Source organism: Tripterygium wilfordii, chromosome 1 (assembly GCF_013401445.1).
Source record: "Tripterygium wilfordii isolate XIE 37 chromosome 1, ASM1340144v1, whole genome shotgun sequence".
NCBI classification, from domain to species: domain Eukaryota; kingdom Viridiplantae; phylum Streptophyta; class Magnoliopsida; order Celastrales; family Celastraceae; genus Tripterygium; species Tripterygium wilfordii.
The window spans coordinates 9757730-9783688 of record NC_052232.1 but is presented as its reverse complement, the minus strand read 5'-3'; the positions used below and the strand labels follow the sequence as shown (position 1 = coordinate 9783688).

The 25959-nt window shown below is 37.3% G+C and overlaps 4 protein-coding genes across 4 annotated transcripts; 1 reads left to right on the top strand and 3 right to left on the bottom strand.

The window, feature by feature from the left end:
- Positions 1–5827: 5827 nt before the first annotated feature.
- LOC120015854 (salicylic acid-binding protein 2-like) lies at positions 5828–7268 on the bottom strand. The gene is made up of 3 exons (XM_038868379.1): positions 6848–7268; positions 6320–6466; positions 5828–6272 (listed from the first exon to the last, which is right to left on the bottom strand). The coding sequence occupies exons 1-3, from the start codon at positions 7220–7222 to the stop codon at positions 5991–5993; spliced, it is 804 nt and encodes a 267-aa protein (XP_038724307.1). The 5' UTR covers positions 7223–7268; the 3' UTR covers positions 5828–5990.
- A 2027-nt stretch (positions 7269–9295) lies between these two features.
- LOC119995074 (putative methylesterase 19) lies at positions 9296–12051 on the bottom strand. The gene is made up of 3 exons (XM_038841447.1): positions 11570–12051; positions 10427–10564; positions 9296–9844 (listed from the first exon to the last, which is right to left on the bottom strand). The coding sequence occupies exons 1-3, from the start codon at positions 11945–11947 to the stop codon at positions 9563–9565; spliced, it is 798 nt and encodes a 265-aa protein (XP_038697375.1). The 5' UTR covers positions 11948–12051; the 3' UTR covers positions 9296–9562.
- A 694-nt stretch (positions 12052–12745) lies between these two features.
- On the bottom strand, positions 12746–14320 carry LOC119981196 (salicylic acid-binding protein 2-like). Its single transcript, XM_038824279.1, has 3 exons — positions 13910–14320; positions 13349–13486; positions 12746–13263 (listed from the first exon to the last, which is right to left on the bottom strand). The coding sequence occupies exons 1-3, from the start codon at positions 14282–14284 to the stop codon at positions 12982–12984; spliced, it is 795 nt and encodes a 264-aa protein (XP_038680207.1). The 5' UTR covers positions 14285–14320; the 3' UTR covers positions 12746–12981.
- Positions 14321–22765: 8445 nt separating this feature from the next.
- On the top strand, positions 22766–24177 carry LOC119987123 (dof zinc finger protein DOF2.4-like). Its single transcript, XM_038831940.1, has one exon. It carries the CDS (start codon positions 22941–22943, stop codon positions 23925–23927), a length of 987 nt encoding a protein of 328 aa, XP_038687868.1. The 5' UTR covers positions 22766–22940; the 3' UTR covers positions 23928–24177.
- Positions 24178–25959: the final 1782 nt, after the last annotated feature.

The following is a 25959-nucleotide window of genomic DNA, read 5'->3' as shown; positions in this document are numbered from 1 at the left end:
TTGCTTCTTATCTTCAAGCAAAGCAAGGTGAATCTGATAACAATGGGAAGTCAGCTGCCTTACTTGGTCAATTTGCTGGATTTCTATCTGAAGATAAAAATGGTGCAACTGATGACACATCAGGTATTTTGAAAGCTTTCTCAATTGCGCTGAATTTAAGTAATGTGCATGATTTTTGGGTCATAGATTCAGGTGCCACTGATCACATCACAAATAATCCTACAAATCTGTTTGAGTTTAAGTTCTTATCTCCACCTTCCCAAATATGTGTTGCTAATGGTAATACTGTATCTGTTGTTGGACAGGGAAAGGTAAACTTACTTTCTAAGCACATTGCATCACCAGCTTTGTGTGTTCCTTCTTTTCCTTTTCAACTTCTTTCGGTTGGCAAACTCGTAACTCAACTAAATTGTTGTGCTATTTTCTCTCCTCACAATGTTGTATTCCAGGATTTGGTCACCAAGAAGACGATTGGTGAGGGATTTTTTTTTCAAGGCTTATATTATCTTCTCAAAGATTTTCACAAGGGATTTCATGTAAATGCCTGTTTAGCTTCCAAACACAAATTATGGCATCAACGTCTAGCACATCCCTCTGAGTCAATTTTGGCAAAGATTTTTCCAAATATTAATAAAAATTCAGTTGATTGTGACATTTGTCACTTGTCAAAATCTACACGATTATCATTTCCTTCTTCTAATTCTCGTTCAAATAAATTATTTGAATTGGTACATTCGGATGTCTGGGGTCCTGTTCTTGAGTCCTTTGATGGTTACAAATATTTTGTCACCTTTGTTGATGACTTTTCTAGATTCACCTGGTTGTATCTCTTGAGATCAAAAAGTGAGGTTGCTAGTGTTTTTCAAGATTTTCATAGTCTGATCAACACTCAATTCTCTTCTAAAATTAAGATTCTTCGATCAGATAATGGCACAGAATATATGTCTCATATCATGACACAATACTTGAGCATGCATGGCATCATTCATCAAACTAGCTGTGTTGGTACTCCACAACAAAATGGTATTGCTGAAAGAAAAAATCGCGACTTGCTTGAGAAAACAAGATCTCTAATGTTTCAAATGAATGTTCCCAAACAATTTTGGTCCCAAGGTGTACTCACCGCTACTTATCTCATAAATCGCTTGCCTAGTAGAATTTTGAATTTCACTTCTCCATCTGAGTTGTTGACAGGAAAGCAGCCGAATTTATCTCATCTTAAAATCTTTGGGTGTACTTGTTATGTGCATATTCAAGCAATTCACCGTGACAAGTTAGATCCAAGGGCAGCCAAGTGTGTTTTCTTGGGATATTCATCTACAAAGAAGGGATACAAGTGTTATGATCCCATCTCTAAAAAGCTCATTGTAACAAGGGATGTTAGGTTCGACGAAAACACTCCATATTATTCTCAGTCTCGTGGCAGTTCAAGTCAGGGGGAGTCAACTTTAATTCCACTACCAACTCTGGATATGTCTCATGATTGGTTATCTATTGTTCCACGGGTGGATTTTGTTGATCCACATGCAACATCTGACAGTGAACAAATATCCACTCCAACACCAGTCGTAGTAACTCCCACTGAGTCGGTTCTAGAGACTAATGTGGAAACTGATATGCAAAATTCTGATCTGTCTATTCGACGTAATCCTACTCGTGACCGACGACCACCATCAAAGCTTCAGGACTATGTGTCATACTCGGTAAGACACCCAGTCACTAATGTTCTTGGCTATCATAAACTGTCCTCTTCTCATGCAGCCTATCTTAGCAACATCCTTGACAAAACTGAACCTCAAAGCTTTTCTGAAGCTAATCAAAAAGAGGTTTGGCAAAAGGCAATGCAAGAGGAGCTTCAGGCTCTAGCTGATAATCATACTTGGAGTATTGTTCAACTTCCAAAGAATAAGAAAGTTGTCGGCAGTCGTTGGGTATACAAAACCAAATTCAAATCCGATGGTTCTATTGAAAGGCATAAGGCAAGATTGGTTGCACAAGGCTTTACCCAAACTTATGGAGTCGACTACACGGAGACTTTTGCACCGGTGGCAAAAATGACAACTGTTCGTACTTTGCTATCGATTGCTATAAATCATGGCTGGTCTTTATCTCAAATGGACGTGAAAAACGCATTCTTACATGGCAATCTCCTCGAGGAAGTTTATATGAAACTACCGCCGGGTCACCCTCAAAGCAGTAATCGACAATTGGTTTGTAAGCTTCATAAATCCATCTATGGATTGAAACAGTCACCCCGTGCCTGGTATGCCAAGTTGAGTATGGTACTTGAGGAACTTGAGTTCAAAAGGAGTAACGCTGATCACTCTTTGTTTGTTCTCATCAAGAATGGGGTACGATTAGTAGTTTTAATTTATGTTGATGACCTTATTATTACTGGTGATAATATTGCAGCCATCTCCAATATTAAAAAAGTTCTTCATCAAAAGTTTGCCATTAAAGATCTTGGGGTCCTTAAATATTTTTTGGGAATCGAAATGGCTACATCTCACAAAGGTCTTGTTTTGAATCAAAGAAAGTATGTGTTAGATTTGTTGTGTGAAGTTGACATGCTCGATTGCAAGCCTGCAAATACACCGTTGGACAGTAAACTAAACTTGGCTGTAGATGGTGAATCTCTTCGGTCGCCTCAAATTTATCAAAGGTTGGTAGGTAAGCTTATTTACCTCACCATTACTCGACCCGATATTAGTCATGCAGTCAGTATTGTGAGTCAATTTATGCACTCTCCAACCATTGTTCATATGGGAATTGTTAAACGAATTCTTAGATATTTGAAGGGGTCTATTGGTCGTGGTCTACTTATGAAGAACAATGGTCATACACAAATAATCGGCTACACCGACGCTGATTGGGCCGGCAACTCTCTTGATCGTAAATCCACTACTGGCTATTGTATATTTGTTGGTGGCAATCTTGTTTCGTGGAAGAGTAAAAAACAGCTCGTGGTTGCTCGTTCTAGCGCTGAAGCCGAATATCGTGCAATGGCTTCCACTGCTTCTGAACTTATCTGGCTAAAGGCATTGTTGGTCGATCTTGGTTTTCTTCATCCTCAACCAATGACTCTCTGCTGCGATAATCAAGCCGCCATGCATATTGCCTCCAATCCAGTATTTCATGAGAGAACCAAACATATTGAAGTCGATTGTCATTACGTCCGCGAAAAAGTTCAGTCTCAGTTAATTTCTACCAAATATACTCGAAGTCAAGACCAACTTGCGGACATGTTCACTAAGGCTCTTTCTTCAGCTCAATTTCATTGGTTACTTTCCAAGCTTGGATCAATCAATATCCTTGCTCCAGCTTGAGGGGGAGTATTGGATGTCATTAGTCAACTTTGATGGCTGCCAACCTTCAACCTTGATGGCTGCCAACTTTGAATGTGTTCATTAGTCATTAGTCAACTTTGATGGTTGCCAATCTTCAACCTTGATGGCTGCCAACTTTGAATGTGTTCATTAGTATTGGATGTCATTAGTCAACTTTGATGGCTGCCAACCTTCAACCTTGATGGCTGCCAACTTTGAATGTGTTCATTAGTCATTAGTCAACTTTGATGGTTGCCAATCTTCAACCTTGATGGCTGCCAACTTTGAATGTGTTCATTAGTCATTAATTGTGTTCACATATCATTAGTCAGTAACATAGCTAGAAGTGCGGAGATGCATATGATCTTGTTACTATATATACTAGGGTTGTAATTCCATAAATGTTAAGAATACAAAAACACTTATTCTTCCATATCTTCCTTTTCTTCAAACTCTATTGGTATTGTTTTATCTTCCCCGCACAGGACATATACTCTTTTCACTGCCCCATAACCTTCATTCGAGAACTTATTTGCCTTGGCCAAATCTGGTAGAAATAGTGATGATGGCCTCAACATTGCCAACTCGAGATCCTATGCAAATGACCAAAAAAAGAGAGGGTAAAGTGTGCAGTTAACTTATCAGTGTCGGGACTATGCCCCGCACGGATTTGTTCATGGGTTTCTACCCAAAAAGCTTCATACTAATGGAGATTTTGTCTACATTTATAAACCCACAATCTTTCCTAGGTTTGGCCGATGTGAGATTTTGATTTACACCTAACAATCAGAATAGATGAATTGGAGATGTACCTCAACAGGGGTTAGCTGATAGAGCTTCAATGACATGAACTTGGGCCCGAAAAGCATTGTCATGAGACCATGCCCCATGGCATGACCCATGCACTAGAACAAAATGCTTTTGTTTCATGACGTCTACCATTTGTTTTCATATGCGGTCTCTCCTGCGCCTGTGTGCACTTAACATATATACACCCAGAGACAGTTCTACTGTACTTTGTCTGGTGCTGGTGCATAGACCAAAAGGTTTTACAGTGGGCCCAAAATATGGTCAAGATTTCGAATTTTCAACTTTTGTATACTTGAGTGTCAGCGCATGTTACTGTGTGTATACTGTACACCCGGTTGGAGTGGGTTGGGCCACACGCTTCTACAATGCAAGTTTGATGGTATCGGACGAGCTATCAACTGGCGAAGATGTTAAGTCGCTTGTCGCACATCGTTTAGGAGAAGATGTAAAGTACAATATATAATAGGCTAAACTTCATAACTAGTAACAAACGTTTTTCCTACTCTCAAACTAGTATGAGTTGGTGTTGGGCTTGGGCATGGGAATACAAAGTTATGCGTGTCCGTATAGGCTGACCTAAAACGGACAAATTATTACTAATGCAAAGGGGTGGGCTGTCACCAATGATATTGGAGTTGAGGCCTCATGGTTTAAGGTGTGGCCACACACGGGCATGTGTGGGCCGCACAAGGACATGGGCCCTTAAGGAGAACACCTAGCTCGAGTGTGCGGGATCACAAGTCTCTGCAGTGTAACTTTGGTGGTGTTTGAAGAGCTACCGAGTTTGCGTGTCCTTTGTTTCTCGACTTCAACCATTTGTTAATTTTCCTTATGTGGTACTGCCTTTGGTATGCACCTAAATTACATACAAGATGGTATTTAAAGACACCAATGATGTGAAAGAAACCGACTTTGTTGAAGAAAACAGCATGTGAAGCTGCGCCTAGAATTATCGGGGGGACATGTAATTTGATGCGGGTAGGATTTGAACACTTGGACCGACCTCAATTAAGTGGGATGAATTTTACTACTTTAGATGTAAATTGAATCAGGTCAGGGATGTCCAAATTTGATTAGAATTGTCAAAGCAAGTTTGTTCCAACTTCCAAACATGTCACAGACGTCTACGGAAGGTTACAAATGTGCTTATCCAAAAAAAAAAGAAAAAAATAGGTTGCAAATGGTAGGGTCAAGAGTACCCTTCAATTACTTCCTGAGGAAATTCATTTCAAAGAGAGATAACATGTTGTATGTGTAGATTTGTCCACCACTAGCTAAAATTTGGTACTAGTATAGTTGGTGAATTTTTTTAGGATCAAATTTTATAGATTTGGAAGGTTCTGAGTTCGATTGGATTTTTGATCAATTTACCCCATTATCAAGTGAGAAACTTTTGTGTGTATGGATCGACAACCCAAGTTTAGGTCCATATCAAATGTTCAAAGATCAAATTTGTGAAAAATATGAGACGGATCGAATTTATATCCACATTAAATGTCCAAAAGGACAAATTTGTATGACACAACTATCAAAAACATGATTTTTTTTCCCGTTTCCTTGTATTGATATTTTCTACAATCAAACATGCCTAGTAGGCCAGTAGTTGAGGCTTTTTGTCCATAATTGAGATGGTAATGTAATCAACATTAATGAAGAAGAGCGAGAGACGTTTTTGTAAATGGAGCCAGCAGTCATGGTGCATGGTTTAAGCAGAATTTATTTATTTTTTTTTTATTTAAAAATGATACTGTTTATTCATATGACACTTATGTATGTAGTATCTCATAGAGGTAACTTAATAAAAAAAGGACATGTTTCTTACATGGGCTCTCAGTATGCTGGGCCATAGCCCAATTAGGAACACTTATGGGCTATCTCTAAGAGGTGACGAGAGAGTTGTTTTGGCTTGGAATTCATAGCCATATGATCTGCACCATTGATCTCCCTCACTTCTCTGACTGGATAATTCTGGATCATCCAGCGCTGGAAATCCACAGGAATTACTTTGTCTTCATCGCATACCACATACACCCTTGTTACTGCCCCATAACCTTCATTAGAATACTTGTCCCCCTTCGCAAAACCTGTTTGAAACGATGGTCCTGGCCTTACCAAAACCTTTGCCAATTCAAGATCCTGCATATATATCAGAATAAAAAATTACAAATAATTGAAGTACCTACCTCGACAGGGGAGAGCTGATAGAGGTTGGATGCCAAGAACTTAGGCCCAAAAAGTAATGACATGAGAGGTGGATCAGAGTTGCTGTAGTTTACAAATTGGGTGTCCTGCCAGAAATCTGCTGGGTCTGCTGGAGCCGTCTCCGCCAGCTTAATTAATAAAAAGAGGAAAACGTGACCATAAGAATTTCTGAAATAGAATTATGACCCTTTTTAATTTGCTTGATAGCACATTTTTTGTTATATCTCTAAGCTTAGAGCAGACACATGTCGCTAAGCATAGGAGTTTGAACTAGCTAGGAGTATTTTTTTAGGGTTTTCATGGTCTCGTAAACTTTTAGCCTACTTTCAGAGAGGGGTTAGCAACCTCATTTTCACCTGAATGGGCTTCAGCCTAATCTTATCAACGTGGTGTGAGCTATCCAAGATTCCAAAGTACATACTGGCTGGGTGATTCCTCAATTATTAAAAAAATAAAATAAAATTGCGAACTGAATATGAAATTAAGGCTACATGTAGTGTTTGACATACCTTATCCAAAACATATGAAGACTGATGTGTGGTATCAGGCATGAAGGCTGAAACAAACACAGCCACTGAGATCTTATGAGGGAAATAGTCCATGCCTAGAGCCACATTTAGACCTCCAAGGCTGTGTCCAACTAGTATAACCTTCTCGTCACTAGGAATTGATGCCAAGATCTCCAGCAAAGGCTTACTGTACTCATGAAACGAACCAACATCCTCGATTGACTGATTGTTTATGCCAGAGGCGGCGAGGTCGAAGGCGGTGACACGGTGGCCGGCAGCCTCTAGTTGTGGTTTCACCTTGTACCAACTCCAAGCTCCATGGCATACACCGTGCACTAGAACAAAATGGAACACAACACTTGCTGTATTCGCCATTAATTTGTTTTTCCAGCTTATCAATTTGTTTATCTATGCGTCTGTCTTTCGTTGTTGATATATAGAACTAGAGGTTCTACTTGGTCAAAACTGGCTATTGACTTTCAAAGAGTTTGAAATTTTGGATGGTGGTGTGACTTTGTGAGGTGATTACTTGTTCAGATTTGATTTGAATTCTTTAATTTTCGTCCAATCGTTTATTTACACAACAGATAATGATCAATTATTCCCGACCTCGATTAATAAATAGTAGTGAACATAAATTACATCCTAGCCGAACACTCCAAAATAGGTTTATGATATGTTCGGCTGAAACTCCCTTGAATACTTGATGTTCTAACCTTAAAAACGACAAAGATCAATGAGTTTATGGTCAATATTGGCTATCATTGACTTTTAAAGAGTTTGATATTTTCGACGGTGGTGTGACTTTGCGAGTTTATTTAGATTTGATTTGAACTCTCTAAATTTTCGTAAAATCATTTATTTACAACAAATAATGATCGATAATTCCCAACTACGGTTAATAAATAGTAGTGAACAAAAATTACATCCTAATCGAACACTCCAAAGTAGGTACCTGGTCGGTATATTCAACTAGAACTTCCTTAGATTCTTGATGTTCTAACCCTGAAAAATGACAAAGGTCAGTGAACCTGACGATTGTGGTTTAGCCGCAACACACCGACGCTCACGTTATTCTGAAGATTATGACCTACCAAATAATCATAAAGTATTACTTAAAAAATCACTTCAAGTATCTCACTTCCTTTCAAAATGAGTGGGTTAAATGTCAATCCCCCTTAATCCGGCCGGTCAATACAACTTTCTTACCAATAAAGACTTGACATCTGTCATGCGTAAAGGCACTCCCCACATAAATGAAAACTCATATCCATTGACTTTGGGCTCGTAGATCTTGACCAGAAAACAACGTAAGTTGGCAAATTCTATGACGTGTAAGAAGGGGGTACGATATTACAATGTATAGGACAAAAACCCATAGCTAATAATGTGCACAGTGCACTATGGAAAATGTAGGCTCCAGGGGATAATAGTTTTGGGCCTACAATTTCAAACGGCCCAAAATTGTCCTATTGTAGCTTCAGTTTGTACTACATCAAGATCCATGTGAAGGTCAATGGACCCAAACTAACTACCCAAAATACAAAGACAATGTAGAGCCCATTTGGAAGCCCAATGATTTGAATTTCAATTCATTATTCTTATGTAATTTGTCGACAAATATTGCAGAAATATATTAAGCTTCATAAGTTCATTTCAATATAAAAAGTTGCACGAAAAAATATGTCTATGACTAATTCAAATAGGATATAAAAGACACCATAAAAATAACAACCGTGGAATATTATTGGAAAATAAATCACTTAAGAATCCATTGCAGTTATGTGTTGATATCTCAGTTATCCCCGCTGCTAATTTGTACTCATAGGATTTGACATGTGAAACTTACAAATTCACTTGAATCTTGTGCATTCAACTCAACAGTTGAGATGACTAAAACAGATGTATGAGCCAAAAACCGTTGACCTGAATTACTTCGACATAAGTCGAAAGGCCCAATGAGACCTATGGTTAGATCGGCCAAAAATCCGTCAGAAAGTATGACTGGCCCAAGTTCAAGCGAAAGCCCAAGGCCCACGATTAGAATTGGTGCAATACCAGATATCTAAGGCCCAAGGCTTTAGGTGCCAAATGAGTCCTAGATTGGGCCACATACCCCATTACAGCCCAACGAAGAAGCTTGTTCTTACGGTCAACACGTGCTGACCACGTGATCTCAAACACTATAAATAGAGGAGGACACATTCTCATTTACTCTCTCAACTATCTGGTATCTCTCCCTCTCTCTCTAAAAGTCATTCGCTTCTCTCACTTAAATATTTCCCACCGTTGATTGACTTGACCGTCAGAGTTTGTTCAGTCGACACCACACCGATGTTCAAGTTTGGCGGTCAACCTTCCTTTGATCTTACAAGGTTGTCATAGGTCTCGCTCGACGATAACAAATTGATTACAGATTTTAAGATCTACAACAGAGATACCAACTGCTAAGATCTTAATCATTTTCGAATCCATCAACATTAAAAAATGAAGTAGCTAGCTCCCTTATATAAAAACAGAGCCTTGAAGACTCGCTCACATACAGGGCGGTAACCCTCTTTTATTTTTGGGTGGGTTAGACCCATCTTACAAGTGCACTCTTACGTGATATTTATAAGCTTACTTGCTCAGATGTTTTCTATAGTTTTCTACATCTTAGAACTAGCCACATATGCAACACACACGAGGCTCCGACAGATATCATATCACGATGCATTAGGAATACTTATGGGCTATCTCCAGGAGGTGACGGGAGAGTTGTTTTGGCTTAGAATTCATAGCCATATGATCTGCTCCTTTAATCTCCCTCACTTCCTTAGCTGGGTAATTTTCGATCATCCAGCGCTGGAAATCCACAGGAATTGCTTTGTCTTCATCGCATACCACATACACCCTTGTTACTGCCCCGTAACCTGCATTAGAATACTTGTCCCCCTTCGCAAAACCTTTTTGAAACAATGGTCCTGGCCTAACCAAAACCTTTGCCAATTCAAGATCCTGCATATTATTGGGAAAAAAATTACCAGGATCCTCCTCCACATAGATATCAAGAACAATAGAGAAAATAGAAATGGAGAATAGCACCACAATCACGACACAAAAATTTACGTGGAAACTCTTAAACCCGAGAAAAAACCACAATTGTTGTTGTCAGAGACAATCAAGAAAATTATCACTATGTGAAAAATTATTACAATCACACTCCCAGTATTTTCTCTCAGCCAGACTCTCTCTCTCTCTCTCTCTCGCCTGCTCTCCTTGTTCTATGTCTTGTTCTACATATCTTCTATGCAAATAACTCAGCCTATTTATGGAGTTTTTCAAACCGTGATACATCCCACTTTGGTCCACATATTAGGCTCCATCTCAAGGCAAATCCTTGCGCATGATTTGTATTAAATCTTATTCGCCCCATTAGCCGAATAAGCCTTCTTCTTTTTCAACAATATTGACTTACCCTAGCGCTCAAGCGTGGTAGCTATTCAATGCATGTTTTTTTTTCTTTCTTTGATCAATACTAACACCTATATGCATATGTATATATATAATTATAAATAATTAAAGACTTGAAGTACGTACCTCAACAGGGGAGAGCTGATAGAGCTTGGATGCCAAGATCTTAGGCCCAAGAAGTGCTGACATGAGAGGTGGATCAGAGTTGCTGTAGTTTGCAAATTGAGTGTCTTGCCAGTAGTCTGCTGAAGTCCTCTCCGTCAGCTTAATTATTTAACAGAGGACAATGTGACCATAAGAATTATGACCCTTTTTAATGAACTTGATAGCACAGTTTTTGTGAACTGAACCACAGAACAATACCTCAATTGGTCAGGGCAGATGCATGCAGAGCCGGACCTATAGTTGTTTCACTAGGAACCTAGGCCTCCAGTGAAATCATGTAAATATATTGTATGCATTGGGTAAAATATATCAGCCCCAATGAAAAATGTTCTAGGCCTCGTAAAAAATGTACCAAGCGAGTCAAAAAAAAAAGTACCAGGCGCCAAGACCCCATAAAAAATGTATCAAGCCAATGTTGAGCTTAATACTAACTCTTTTCAAAAGGTCGATTTTCCTGAAACCTAAATCACTTTAGTTCTTAAAACAATTTGAATTTGACTCTTTTTCCTGAGAAGCTCGCTTCGTAATTGTGATCCCTTTCAATTCGTGCCCTACATTCATTGGTAAAATTCACGCATCTCGATATCATTACTAATGCTATTGTAACAAAGCGTTTTTAGAATATAAAAACTTGTAGAGAACAATTATAATAAATCAAGATGTAATGTTTTATTTATCAAAAAAAGATGTAATGTTTTATTGCTTAAAACTATTACTAGTGATTATTTTATCTCATATAAATAATCCGAAAATTTTTTTCCGACATTACTGCTCCTGGACACCACTACTTAGTTGTGCCCCCAGTGAGTTTCGATCCTAATCCTCTTGGATACATGCCGCCAAGACCAAGAGTTCGAACCAGCTATGAGTATTTCTCTAGGGATTTCCTGGCCTCGTGGGCTTCAGTCCACTTCTGGAAAGGGTTAGTAGCCCAATTTTCACCCGCATGAGCTTCGACCTAGTCTTATCTGTCACCAACATGGTGTAAACTATTCTGACTGTTCGAGGTTTACGCCCACTCGGGTGATTCCTTCATTTCCCAAAAACAAAATATTTTTTGCTAACTGGATATGAAATTAAGGCTACAGGTAGTGTTTGACATACCTTCTCAGCAACATATAAAGACAGATGTGTGGTATCAGGCATGAGGGCTGAAACAAACACAGCAACTGAGATCTTATGAGGGAAATAGTCCATGCCTAAAGCCACACTTAGACCTCCTAGGCTGTGCCCAACTAGTATAACCTTCTCATGATCACTAGGACTTGATGCCAAAATCTCCAGCAAAGGCTTACTGTACTCATGAAACGATCGAACCTCCTCGATTGATTTATTGTTTATACCAGAGGCGGCGAGGTCGAAGGCGGTGACACGGTGGCCGGCAGCCTCTAGTTGTGGTTTCACCTTGTACCAACTCCAAGCTCCATGGCATGCACCGTGCACTAGAACAAAATGGAACACAACACTTGCTATATCCGCCATTAATTTGTTTTTCCAGCTTATCAATTTGTTTATCTATGCGTCTGTCTTTCGTTGTTGATTTATAGAATTAGAGTTTCTACTTGGTCAATACTGGCTACCATCGTCTTTCAAAAAGTTTGAAGTTGTGCATAATGGTGTGACTTTGTGAGTTGATTTAGATGTGATTTGAACTCTCTAAATTTTCGTCCATTCGTTTATTTACACAACATATAATGATCGATAATTCCCTACAGCGATTAATAAATAGTAGTGAACATAAATTACATCCTAGCCGAACACTCCAAAATAAGAATTTGGTATGTTCGACTGGAACTCCCTTGGATTTTTTATGTTCTAACCCTGAAAATGACAAAAGGTCTGTGAACTTAATGATCGTGGTTTAGCCGCGACACTCTGACGCTTAAGTTATTCTCAAGATTATTACCTATCAAATAATCATAAAGTATTACTTAAAAAATTACCTCAAGTATCTCTCTTCTTTTTAAAATGAGTGGATTAAATGTCAATCCCCTTAATCCGGCCGATCTTTCAGGATTACTTTGCCCATAGCTAATAATGTGCACTATGAAAAATGTAGGCTCCATGGGATGATAGGTAGGGGCCGAGTTATTGATGTTAGATGGGTCCCGAACAATAATAGTTTGAAGTCCAATGATTTGAATTTCAATTAATTAATCTTATGTAATTTGCCTCCAAATATTGCAGAAATATATTAAGCTTCATAAGTTCAATTCAATATAAAAAAGTTGTAAGAAAAATATGTCCATGACCAATTCAAATAGGATATAAAAGACACCATAAAAAGAACATCCGTGGAATATTATTGGAAAATAAAACACTTAAGAATCCATTGGAAAATGAAACACTTCATTCTCACACACTATACCAGGGCCGAAACCCTCTTATTTTATTTTGGGTGGGTTAGACCCATCTTACAAGTGCACTCTTACATGATATTTATAAGCTTAGATGTTTTCTATAGTCCACATATGCAACACACACGTGGCTCCGACAGATATCATATCACAAAGGCATTAGGAATACTTATGGGCAATCTCCAAAAGGTGACGAGAGAGTTGTTTTGGCTTGGAATTCATACACATATGATCCGCGCCTTTGATCTCCCTCACTTCTTTAGCTGGGTAATTTTTTATCATCCAGCGCTGGAAATCCACAGGAATTACTTTGTCTTCATTGCATATTACATACGCCCTTGTTACTGCCCCGTAACCTTGATTAGAATACTTGTCCCCCCTCGCAAAACCCGTTTGAAGCCTTGGTCCTGGTCTTACCAAAACCTTTGCCAATTCAAGGTCCTGCTTGATCATATGGCTCCACTAATTAATCATCAAAAAGAAAAGAAAACAAAAGATCAGCGTAGATTATAAACAATTCCAGTACCTCAACAGGGGAGAGCTGATAGAGGCTGGATGCCAAGAACTTTGGCCCAAAAAGTAATGACACGAGAGGTGGATCAGAATTGCTGTAGTTTGCAAATTGAGTGTCTTGCCACGAGTCTGCTGCAGTCCTCTCATTCAGCTAATTAATTCAAAGAGGAAGATGTGACTGTCAGAATTTCTTATTAATCAAAAATATTAATATTTCAATACTATATGTTGGAAAAAATGTCCCACATCGGTCAAAGAACTGGCAAAGTGCCTGTATATAGGAGCAAGCCTCATCTCCCCTCAATAAGGCCTTTTGGGAGGAGTTGGATAGGACCTAGAATTATTTACATGGTATCGGAGTAGGTGTGCACTCGTCCTCGATAAAAAGTCCACTCGTTGGGCCTTGGGCAGAGATACCCAGTCCACGAGTGAGGGGGGTGTTGGACAAAATGTCCCACATCGGTCAAAGACCAGGCAAAGTACCTGTATATAGGAGCAAGCCTCCTCTCCTCTCAATAAGGCCTTTTGGGGGGAGTTGGATAGGGCCCAGAATTATTTACACTATATGACATACCTTCTCCACAACGTATGAAGATTGGTGTCTGGTGTCTGGCATGTAGGCTGACACAAACAAGGCAACAGAGATCTTATGAGGGAAATAATCCATGCCTAAAGCCACATTCAGACCTCCTAGGCTGTGCCCAACTAGTATAACCTTCTCATCACTAGGAATTGATGCCAAAATCTCCAGCAAAGGCTTACTGTAGTCATGAAACGATCGAACATCCTCGATTGACTTGTTGTTTATGCCAGAGGCGGTGAGGTCCAAGGTGGTGACACGGTGGCCGGCAGCCTCTAGTTGTGGTGTCACCTTGTACCAACTCCAAGCTCCATGGCATATACCGTGCACCAGAACAAAGTGGAACACAACACTTGCTATATCTGCCATTAAATTTATTTTTTTTTTCTCTAGCTTATCAATTTGTTTATCAATGCGTCTGTCTTTCGTTGTTGATATATAGAATTAGAGGTTCTACACTTCTACTTGGTCAATACTAAAGACTTTGAAATTTTGGATGTTGGTCTTGTATGTTAACTCAAATTTGATACGAACTCTTTAATTTTCATCCACTAATATACTTACAAACAGATAATATATAATACTAACATACATCAACTCTTAGCGCATCCACAATAGCTAGCTATTGTACGTTCACCCTGTATCTTATTTTACAGGACGAAACGTCAAAAACTTCAATGAAAGCAGCCACAACAATCCCTCCATATTACAAGAAGGGGCCCATTTTTTTCCCATGACGCTACAGTGCTTGGCTAAAGATAACGGAGCACTGTAGCTCTAATAAGAAATTTTTTAATATTAAACTTTTTGACAGGTAATTTTTTTTAACATTAAATGAAAGGAGACGTTGCCTAATTGTATTCTATCCAATTTTTTTTCCTTTTATTTGACTTAGATTTATTTAATTATAAATATTTATTTAAATGGCCCTCAAACTTTAATAAATGGGTTGATTGAGCCCCTAAACTTTTTTTTGGGTCATTTGAGCCCTTCAACTTACAATTTTGATGCCCGTTAGCCCTTATAACAAATTTATGTTAAAAAAACACCTATATGGCAATTTTTTGCCCTTAAGTTTGTGGTGCGGCTTTTTATTTATCTTTTAACATTATCTGACGTGGAAATAATGTGGTAGTGACCATTTAGATTATGACATGTGACTTTTTATTTATCTTTTTACATTATCAGACGTGGAAATAATGTGATAAGAACACTCTACAGTTGGGAATGAACTTCTCTATCTAATTTGAAAAGGTACAAATTACGGTTCACTATAATTTTGAGAATAATATTCCACAATAGCTCTTGTATAAAATATAGTTGGAAAAAATTAAAGAAGAAAATATATTAAAAGTGATTGGAAAAAATGAATATTTTAAGGTATAGAAGATGGTTTAGAAGAGTTATTCTGGAGTGCTGTTGAATTGTAATTATGTGAAACCATAAAAAGACACATTTTTCTGTATTTTAGAGAATCTGTTAAGAGGAGCTGATGTGGATGCTCTTGCATCTTGAAAAGAAAACAACGAAAATTAATAGATTGTATAACGTGTAAGAAGGGGCCTAACTGCGATTAATAAATAATACTAACACTTTGATTCTGGTCTCTTAGATCTTGACAAGAAAACAAAGAAAATTGATATAGTCTATAACAAATAAGAATGGGCACATTTGGCCTATATGTTCATCATCATAAATAAATAAAAAGTACTTGGACAGAGACAAGATCATGAACAAGCCGTGTTTATATATGCAGAACTTATCATATCGTCAAGTGAGAAATTTTAATACGCGTAGAATTGACGGTCCGAAATTAAACTCATATCAAATGTTTAAATGATAAACTCGCATGATGTCGATATCAAGTTAAAAAATAATCACATTCAACATACATATATATATTGAGTTCCACGACAGTCCAATGAGAAACAAGTCTCATGCATGCAACTTTGTCCAGACATGATCTCCAGCAGGAAGGATCCTGTCTAACTTTGGTTTTGTCAGGTTTGAACCCCTCCCGCCATTGCAGCTACACACATTTCTCTAATTTGGCATTTACGGTAATTCACAAAACCCTAAGTGAAATTGAACTCCTGTATATATATATTACATTATTGTCACCGACACACTGCATCAGTCAATTGATTTTTGGTTTGGACAAGAAAATTTGTTTCGAGTGTGAAAAGATGACACACGTTAATTTGTCGCGTTTGAATGACAGTTTTAAGAATACTATATATTATATTTACGTCCAGTCAAATAATGGATTTTGGGTCCACCCTTCACAACTAATCTGAAATTCTACTTGTATAAAAAATTTCCATGATCAATTAGGTTTGTTCAAAATGAGTGAAAATTATAATCTTGAATGCAATACCATTATACATTATTATTTTTTTATTCGCGGTAATAATGTTTTTGTATAGAAAAAAAATGTCATTCGATAACTTTTGGGTACTGTTGAAATTCTCATAATCTTAACCTAAACACGTCAACAATATTATTCGCTTTTGATTTACCTATTCACTTTGGATACATCGATTCAGCACGACTTAATTCTTCCGGATCATCTCACTTAATAGTACTTGAGTTCAGAAAAGACCTTGTAATGTGTGAGGAGATGAACTTTACTTCTAAACCACTCGGTAGGATTATGCGAGACCAATTTGGAATTCTATTCTTGACACATACAAGCAAGACAAAACAACTAGAGTTAGTCATCTAGCCATTTTAATTCCATACTCAATCTATTAGAATTTTCAGCCCAATACACAATAACAATATTGTTCGTTTTATGTTGTTCATTTTCCGTAGATACATCAGGCCCGCACGGCTTTGCCTTTCCAAGAGGTCACCCATCACAATAGTGCTCTCGCAAAAGCACACTTAACTGCAGGATTGAAATTATTTATATATGTTAACACTCCATCGCACTTGTGGGTTGGGTATAGCAGACCCAACAAGTGGACTGTACAGGTTAGGATTACTTGTGGATGGTTCATCCATTGGACATTCGAAAGGCCCTACAAGTATCTCTCACTTGTAGGTGATCCGTCCATAAAGAAATCCGAAAGGCCCAACAGGTTACCCAAACTGGAGGAGCTAGCTCTGATACCATATTAGAATTTTCAGCTCAATACACATCAACAATATTGTTCGGTTTCCGTGGATACATAGGTCTGCACGACTTTACCTTCTCAGGAGGACACATATCCCATTAATACTCTCGCAGAAACACGTTTAATTGCGGAGTTACTACAATCAATTATTGATGGTTAGTAACTTGATTTATCTTATGTTAACACAATCAGTTATTGGAATAGTAGTTATAAATTCCATTGCGACAACTCATATATGTATAGATATGAAGGATAAGAGATATATATTCGACCATAGTTGATGACATAAAGTAATATACATATATAGTGGGAAACCGTACCCATGACATTATTGAATTGTCCAGCAAATTAAAGAAGACGTACCAACCCCACTAAGGAGAAAAAAAAGGCAATTGATGCTGGCTGGGTTAGTAGGTATGTTTTCAAAGAAATCATGGAGCAGTAGTGAATTGGCAAATGCCGCGTAAAGGAGGGACATTTGGGAGGGGTTATCACTTTCACATTCCAATCCATGCATGGTTGTCATGTCATATCATCCCCATCCCCACTACTACTCAATCACATTTTGTATACGATTTTTAATATATATATATATTGTTGCAAAACCGGTTCCCTCACTCGACTGGTACACTATGCTCCCCTCTCACATAACTTTTCATTTCCTCAGAGCTTTTAGGTACTAGATAATACTTCTAATATGAGTCATTATTTAACATATATATATATATATATATATTATTTTCTCTTGTTGAACCTCTGTTGCCGTATATATATATATTCTGTATATTCTCATGTCATATCATCCCATCCCCATTATTTCTAAATCACATATTGACCGATATCATATAAATTTGTTCTTTGAATTACTGATATAGACCTAAACTCGAAATGTCAAACTTTCCCACGCACACATATATCCTTATGGCCTAGCTCATGACAACAATTATTAATTAAGGATATATTCTTTTCTCTTGTCGGACCTATGTTGCCGTATATATATAATATTATGTATATTATTTGTTAGAGAACTTGGGCATAATATCGGTGAAAGAGTCCGCACACACTCCTTTGGATCACTCGTGACTAATTGTGAAGAATGGTCATGTCCATCTAAACTCATTGCTCTCTCTCTCTCTTCAATGTATCTCACATCCTGCTGTAAACCCTTTTCTTCCTCTACTAAAAATATAAATTCTTTGAAATTTTTTTTCCTATTTTAAAAATATCTCCGACATTTTTAAGTCAAAAAAGAACAAGAAAACTGTTTGTAGTTTGTACTGTGGTGAATTGTACACTAGGTTTTAGGTTTTCAGTATATGTGAAAAACCACCTGTGTTGACCAGTATTAAGACAAAAGAAAATACGATGAAGATAAGAGTCTAGAGAGAGAGAGAGAGGGAGAGAGAGAGAAAAGAAAGAGCCCGAAGATCGAGGGAGAGAGCGTTGATGGCGACTAGAAGGGGCCGGGCCTGCCGGGTGCCTTCCCAATCTGCCCAAGATTCGCACGAAAACAAACACGATAAGCTCCAGTCGCTGTCTTTGTTGCCCCACACAGTCACTTGCTCGTTCGGACCACAAATAGACCCAGTATCGGTCCACGGACAGGCACGCGCGGTCAGATGTATACGGTGTACCTTGGTACTACATATTTCACTGCAGTTTTCAAGAGAACAGAAAAATCAAGGAACCTACGTGAATGAAAGGGATCCCAAGTGTTTCAATTGCTTGCTGTACACTTATAATCTCATATCGGATTGGTATAATTTAATGTCTTGCACACATCAAACACATTTTCTAGATCTAAGTATTATGAAGATCGCGCAAGAAAACAAATCCGTACGAATCCATGGCACAGAGCAGACAATATTTACTTATGTGTGTTTGGCCTTGGATTCCTAACAATTGCGAGTTTGCAACCACCATTTGAGTGTTCCACCACCTAAAACATGAATGATTTTTATGTTGCTTCAAATTTCCTTTTAGCATTCATATTTCATTTTCATGCACATATATATCTCTGGGTCAAACCGTATGTACTCGAGAGGTTCTGAGTTCAATTTTCACTATTGAGGCAATTCATTGAATTTTGGCCCAACTAACCCTGTTATCAACTGAGAAACTTCTATACGTGTGAGTCTGATGATCCGAGTTTGGATCCGTATCGAATGACCAAAGAATTAGCTCGTATATATGTTGTGGTTCTCGGTTAACCAAAAAGACAAAATATAATGAAGCTTCCATTGATTTTTTATGGTACACGGAAAACCAATTGAGTGTGGTCTTCGGTTTCAACTTTCAAATGAAATTGTGGTATATGTTTATGATGATTAGCATGAAACCATTTGGATGATAGCCTATCGACGAATTTTTTAGGGGCCAAATCACATGAACTCGAAAGTTATTAAATTTGATTTTCACTTGGAGCAATATTCTTATGGTCATATAATGGGTTATGACCCAACTTACCTTGTCGTCAAGTAGAAAACTTATGTACGTGCAAACTTGACGGTCCGAGTTTAGACTCATATAGGATATGCATATATAGAACAAATTTGTATGATGTAGTGGTGTTAAAAAAGACACTAGCATGAATAAAATCATTTTGTTCGATTATGGTACACCCATAACTGGGTCCGCAATGTATGTATATCAGTATATATGATATAATTAGTTTATCCATCTAACTAGTCATCATGATTTATGAGTTGGTGAGATTCGAGTTGCCTAGAATTTCAATGATGAGGACGGAGTCATTAAACGTTATTCACCACATATTAATCTTATACTAATTGATATTAGTTTATTAATTAGTCTCCATATGCTGATGAAAATTGACTATTTGTTCCACATATTTGAGACGTGTGGACCCACATATATTCCTGACCCTATCCTTTATCTTTTCTCTTTTCTTTTTCTCACTTCCTTAATCTTTTTTTACCTCGCTAGTTAATTAGTTCCCATTATAGACCACAACAAGTTCATACTTTATTGTATTTGGATGGATTTTAATTTATAATATTTTTCTAAATTTTCTAGTATTTTCTAATAATTTACAAGTTTTATAATTTATTATGAATTTTCAAAATTTTTAATTAATTAAATCAAACCAACCGACAGGTTATCGATGGTCTAACGGAACGATTTAAAATCCGACATTTAAAACATTGGTTCACACTCATATTATTAAATTTTTTACTATTACAGTCTTAGTCAATTCGTCCGTCATTAAAAAAAAACAATGAGAGAGAGAGAGGAGTTGGATGATATTGACAAGCCCTAATCGATGCTTAAATAGCCAATAAAGTTTCCATAGTGGACGTCAATTTGTAATTTGTCTGATATGTGTAGTGCATGGTTATTAGGTGAAACGACAGTTCAAAATCATACCGTCTTAATTAGGTAGCTAATAATTTCTAAGATCAATGGATTAGGGAGGTCTGCAATTCATTTGAAATTATAGAATCTACAATTTCAATCTAATGGTTTGGAAGTATGCCACATCATATAATTTTTTTTGTTTTTTCATTTTTAAAATTTGTCTGACTTTTTTTCCACCATTAGACGTAAATTGTATACTCTAAAAAATTGCATAACCTCCAAATTGGAGATTCAATGGCCTAGCTAGGTCAATGAAATTCCTTAATAGTTAAAAAGTGCCTATCAAGTGTGACCAAATTAAGGTAATTAAGGAATCAAATCATATATGGGACCAATACATATATTCCATTGAGACCTTTCTTTCTTCTTCCAAAGTAGGCAGTGCATGCACTAATTTTTCCAATTCATCTAAGTGTGTCGGGAGTAGGTAACTTTTTTTGGTTTAACCGATAAGTCTTACCCTTACTTTTTGAGTCTTAATATTCTGGTGATGCCTGTGTTGGTTAAGAAAAAAAAAAGAATTCCAACGATGCAATCGTGCAAGTCTCCCTTGAATATTTTACATTTGTTGAGTTTTCAAACTAAACTACTTTAGGTGATAGTCTAGTCGTGAATCTCTATATGGTCAAACTGAATTTGATTCTCATATGTAACAATACTTTTGTGGTCATGCACTAAATTTTAACCTAGTTTATCCTATTGTCAGGAGAAAAACTTCTATGCACGCGAACCTAACAGTTCAAATATAGGTTTATATCGGATGTCCAAAAGGAGAGTGGTAGAATTGTTGATTAAAAGAGTTTTCAAAGTAAGTAAGAGGGACATATACCACTCACACGTGTTAAGATCATCATAACCTAAAATTTTCAAAATGACTAAATGTGTTACACACACGTGTGCATATACCACTCACACGTGTTAAGATCATCATAACCTAAATTTTTCAAAATGACTAAATGTGTTACACACGATGGCTATCATATCACATCTATGCAAATCCTACCAACTTTGATATAATTATGGGATGACCATTGACTGTTGTGGTGATTTAGGGTCACAAGTTTTTTAAAAAAAAAATTATGAATGTGTTTTAATTGGGTTTACGAATTTATTGTATATGTTTGTGAATTCAAAGCCATGAGTCTTGCTGGGACTATAATTTTGTTGTTGAGACGAGAAGATAGTAGGGACATTGGCTTTACACGTATTTCGACGCGATTAGTGTTTGCTTTGACGAGTAATGATTATTTTGAAACAGCATCTTCCAAAAGCCTCCAACAAAGATTTCTCTTTTGGAATACTTGATTGCTATTATCATTGTAAATTCTATGTGCTTTAGTGTACCAACACTTTTATTTAAGGTATAATTAATTACCTATAGGAACCAATTAATTCAATACCATTTCAAGAGTTGTTTAGGAGGCTCTTCTAGCTAGAGTGGCTGGGCTATAACTTTTCTATAAAAAAAAAGTTTCTAATTCTTCATTTGAAAAAGCTATGCAATTATAGAAATTGACCACTCACGTTTGAAATTTAAATTAAAGTAGGCAGGAGTAGGGGCTCGAACTTGAATATCACACCATTCAAGTATATGTCTTAATTAACTCGATTGAGAAGTCATATTGTTGGCCATCCTGGAATCCACTCTAACATGATTAACTCAGGAGCAGCAATTAATTTATGTTTCAAGTAATTTAACCCTCCCATGAGATTTCAACTTGAGACTGACTAACCATATGCACTTATGTATATGTGATTAGCTAGTTTAGAATGCCTTGACTAAAATGAAGTCATGAATAATGGCCAAAAATTAAAATAGTGTGGCTGAAAGGGAAAAAAAAAAAAAGAAGAAGATATTCATTTGAGTACTATTATATATGAAAATCAATATATCATTAGGGTAACAATAACAAGAGTTCACATCGAATATTAATTTGGACCTTATAATAAGAAGGGTAAACTAAGAAAAAACATATATTATATATTCTCTTCTCTCAACACAAATGGACTTGGGTCGGATTGAAGAACACCTTTCGCACAAGGAATGATCAAAACTGTGCCGGGATGTAACCGTACAGAAACAAACATGAGAAGTCAGAGGAAGCTAGAATTGAAAACAAGAAGGTTGGAGCTAGCACTCATCTTCAAACCAATATTGCCCTCAACAAACCACTTACATCCAAATTCTATATCGAAAACCACTTGTTTTTTTTTAATTTTATTTTACATTTGATAAAGTTGGATGCTTTATAACTTTAAAAATATTTAATTTTTATTATATGTTTTCCATTTTTTTCATTTTTTTCATTTTTTTATATGTCTAAACCCCATAAGAAACCTGGCCTACAAAGAAACCATTCAACCCCAACTCATCATCTTCTCTCTCAAGCACATTCTCTCTACTACAATAATACATACAACAAATCCTACTTTCTCGATCTCTTTAGCTAGCTTTTCGATCCACTAACTCAAAAAATACTTTGTTTTGCTTTTCTTGTTTTTGGATTGTTGTTAGATCAAAAAAGAAGATGATCCAAGAACTCTTTGGAGGTCATGCAGCAGCCCTAATTGGTGGAGAGAGGAAAATCTCCATTAATGGATCAACCCTTTTAGAACCCACTCCTTCTCCTTCTCCTTCACCCTCTCCATCTTCTTCTACTAAACCAACAAATACCACTACTACTACCACTACCACAACTTCATCTGATCAGAAAGAGAATTTGAGATGTCCACGATGCGATTCTTCAAACACAAAGTTCTGTTACTACAACAACTACAACCTCACGCAGCCTCGCCACTTCTGCAAAACTTGTCGTCGGTACTGGACCAAAGGCGGCGCCCTCAGAAATGTTCCGATTGGAGGTGGATGCAGGAAGAACAAGAACACAACTATCTCAACATCAATTTCAAAATCAAGTGCTAATGAGATAAAAACTTTAGCAACTGATTTCGGAATTGGATCATCGAGCTTTCGAGGGTTTGATTATCATCATGAGCTTGCTTCAAATCCAATTTCATTCTCTTCGCCGCAGAGTTCTCATCATCTTTTGAGCTTGTTAAGGCCAAACCCTAACCCTAACCCTAATTTTGTGAAGGGGGAGGGTGTAATGATTGGATCTCATATGATGTCTTCAGAGCCTGCACTCCTAAATGGTCAAACCCTAAGTTTGGATTCTCTTGGCCAGGCTCCTTCTCTTGGTCTTTGTAGCCCTTATTGGAAAAACAATAGCCAACAACAAAATGGGGTTATAGTTGGTCAAGAAGCTCAAGATAATAGTACTGGACTTCAAGAGCTTTATCAAAGGCTTCGGTCATCAACTAGTACTGGTTATTATACAGGTCAATCAGTCCCAGGTGTTCCAAGCAATGTGGGATCGTCGTCGGCATCTTCTTATTCATCCATCTTGGAGCCAAATCCGGCGGCAACTGGAAACCAATTAGGTTACTGGAGTAATAATCCAGCATTTTCCTCATCGTGGTCTGATCTTCCAACAACAAATGGTGCATATCCTTGAGTAACCTTAATTTGAGTTTTTTCTTTCTCAATCAATGTTCTACTGTTAAGTTGTTTCTATTGTGGGTGTTTGGGTTTGTGGAATATGGATATGGATATGGGAGTAGGATCACCATGTTCTTTCTTTTTCTTTTTTGCATGTGTGGTTGAAGTGTGTTATGACGATGTACCAATTAAGACCAAGAAGTGGTCGAAATCGAAACTGTACTAATGTTTGTTTTCTTAGTATATATTTGGGTTTACTTTTTTTAGTCAAAACGATTGAAAACTTTATTCAGAAACCATTATGGGGTAGGCAACCCCTACAATATTAGTCGTGATAAGATCATTACAAGAAGAAGGAGGAGTTAAAGAAATGATGGATACCCATAGGTAAACTAGAAGCAAGAGAAGCAAGATTGTCTGCACATTGCTTTTGTCAGACTTCTAATTCTACATCGCTTAGATAACACCAAAAGATGTCGTTTATAAAAAAATAATTCAAGCATCTCTCATTCAACGAGGTCCCATAATAAGGACAAGCTGTTAGGGTAATCCGATGTATTCACAATGAACCGAAACCCAATGAACCGAAACCCAGAGCAGCCAATATTGTTGCATGAGATGGTCAAATCTTCAATCTCCAACAAGACCTTTTTTGAGCCTTACATACCACATACGGAACGATCCAGAAGAACAAAGTCACGCATGCTAAGGCCCAAAGTGGACAATATATTGTTTGTAATGTTTCGGGTCGATTTTCTAACATCTTCTAGCTAGTACTTTATCAAACATGAAGGAGGTAAAATATATATGTGAAAGAATAAACTTAAAGCCAGAGAGATTGAGTATATCATCTCGGTCAATTCAACAACTTTAGTTAGAGTTTCTTTTTCATAAATTAAGTAGTGGTGCTAGTGGTGGTGGTGGTGGTAGTTGCTATATATATGTATGTAACTTGGTTGTGGGTGGCACATGAAGAAGATTCGTTATCAGTTTATGTTACGAGAAAGTAGTAAAGATTGAAGCTTTAAAGCAGCAGCAGCAGCAGCCTTTTATAAAGATGTTACTCAAACAGAGAATTTCACACGCAGTTTGAACAAGGATTCCATTTGCAGCTTTAATATGCCATTGCCTCTCTCTGGAACTAAAGCTTTGGTTTATTTCTTTTCATGGTATACTGCAAAATTTTTAAATTCTCACCACCTTTCTCTTTCTCTCACTAGTCACTAGTACTACGTACACTGACTACAGTGCTTTTTCGGGAGTCTCTTTTGCTAATGGGAGCCAGAATGCTTGAATGAACGTTAGAGCCAATGAAAAGGAAGCTTGGGGAATACTAAAAACAATGGTATCTCTAATGTTTGTGGAACTATATCATTTATAGATTTGAGCATATGCAGATTGCTGGATATATAAGATTTAATGAATTTCTCACATTCTACCCAAAGATAAATAGAAGAATACGAGGACTTATGGGGTTAATTGATAGAAAACTCAATCCAAACACTACATACAAATATTGTGTTCTTTGGCCAAAAACTCACATGGTTTTATTCTTCTTGGGTCGTCGGGCCTCGTCGCCTTTGGTTTGTAGGCCTGGAAAACGTGTTGGTCGCCATTGGTTTTTAGGCATAGAAAACGCATTAATTGTGTGAGAAAGATTGTATCTTTGCATATATATTACTGGGTTAGGTTATGCCAATCGGATATATATAGGAGAAAGTCTTGATATTTTTCCGCACTTGTAGACTCGATTATGCCAGACTCCAAAAGTGAAAAGGTAGAGGTCATGGCCAAACAAACCGAATTTTTACTCGGATCAAAAGGCTTGCAAAACTTTTTTTCTTAAGTCGTCGCGATTGATTCTTAAAAACCTAAATCCTAAATTTCTCAATTTAATGATTTTAACGCTGGTGCTCTAGAGCCAAGTTTGGATGCCCTCAAGTAGAACCTAGAAGAGCCAACTTTTAAATGGGCTTTAAAGCAGGCCATGAACTTCTGCTCGAACAGCACATTACATCCCAAATAGCGAGTGGGCCGAACTTGGGCCT

Bases quoted from the DNA above. Each gene is read 5' to 3' on its own strand.
- LOC120015854 (XM_038868379.1), bottom strand. From the start codon at position 7,222: ATGGCGAATACAGCAAGTGTTGTGTTCCATTTTGTTCTAGTGCACGGT. The intron at 6,467-6,847 runs GTATGTCAAACA...TTATTAATTAAG, and splicing joins CTTCATATGTTTTGGATAAG to CTGGCGGAGACGGCTCCAGC. The intron at 6,273-6,319 runs GTAGGTACTTCA...ATATATATGCAG, and splicing joins ATCAGCTCTCCCCTGTCGAG to GATCTTGAATTGGCAAAGGT.
- LOC119995074 (XM_038841447.1), bottom strand. From the start codon at position 11,947: ATGGCGGATATAGCAAGTGTTGTGTTCCATTTTGTTCTAGTGCACGGT. The intron at 10,565-11,569 runs GTATGTCAAACA...TAAATAATTAAG, and splicing joins CTTTATATGTTGCTGAGAAG to CTGACGGAGAGGACTTCAGC. The intron at 9,845-10,426 runs GTACGTACTTCA...AATAATATGCAG, and splicing joins ATCAGCTCTCCCCTGTTGAG to GATCTTGAATTGGCAAAGGT.
- LOC119981196 (XM_038824279.1), bottom strand. From the start codon at position 14,284: ATGGCAGATATAGCAAGTGTTGTGTTCCACTTTGTTCTGGTGCACGGT. The intron at 13,487-13,909 runs GTATGTCATATA...TGAATTAATTAG, and splicing joins CTTCATACGTTGTGGAGAAG to CTGAATGAGAGGACTGCAGC. The intron at 13,264-13,348 runs GTACTGGAATTG...ATGATCAAGCAG, and splicing joins ATCAGCTCTCCCCTGTTGAG to GACCTTGAATTGGCAAAGGT.
- LOC119987123 (XM_038831940.1), top strand. From the start codon at position 22,941: ATGATCCAAGAACTCTTTGGAGGTCATGCAGCAGCCCTAATTGGTGGA.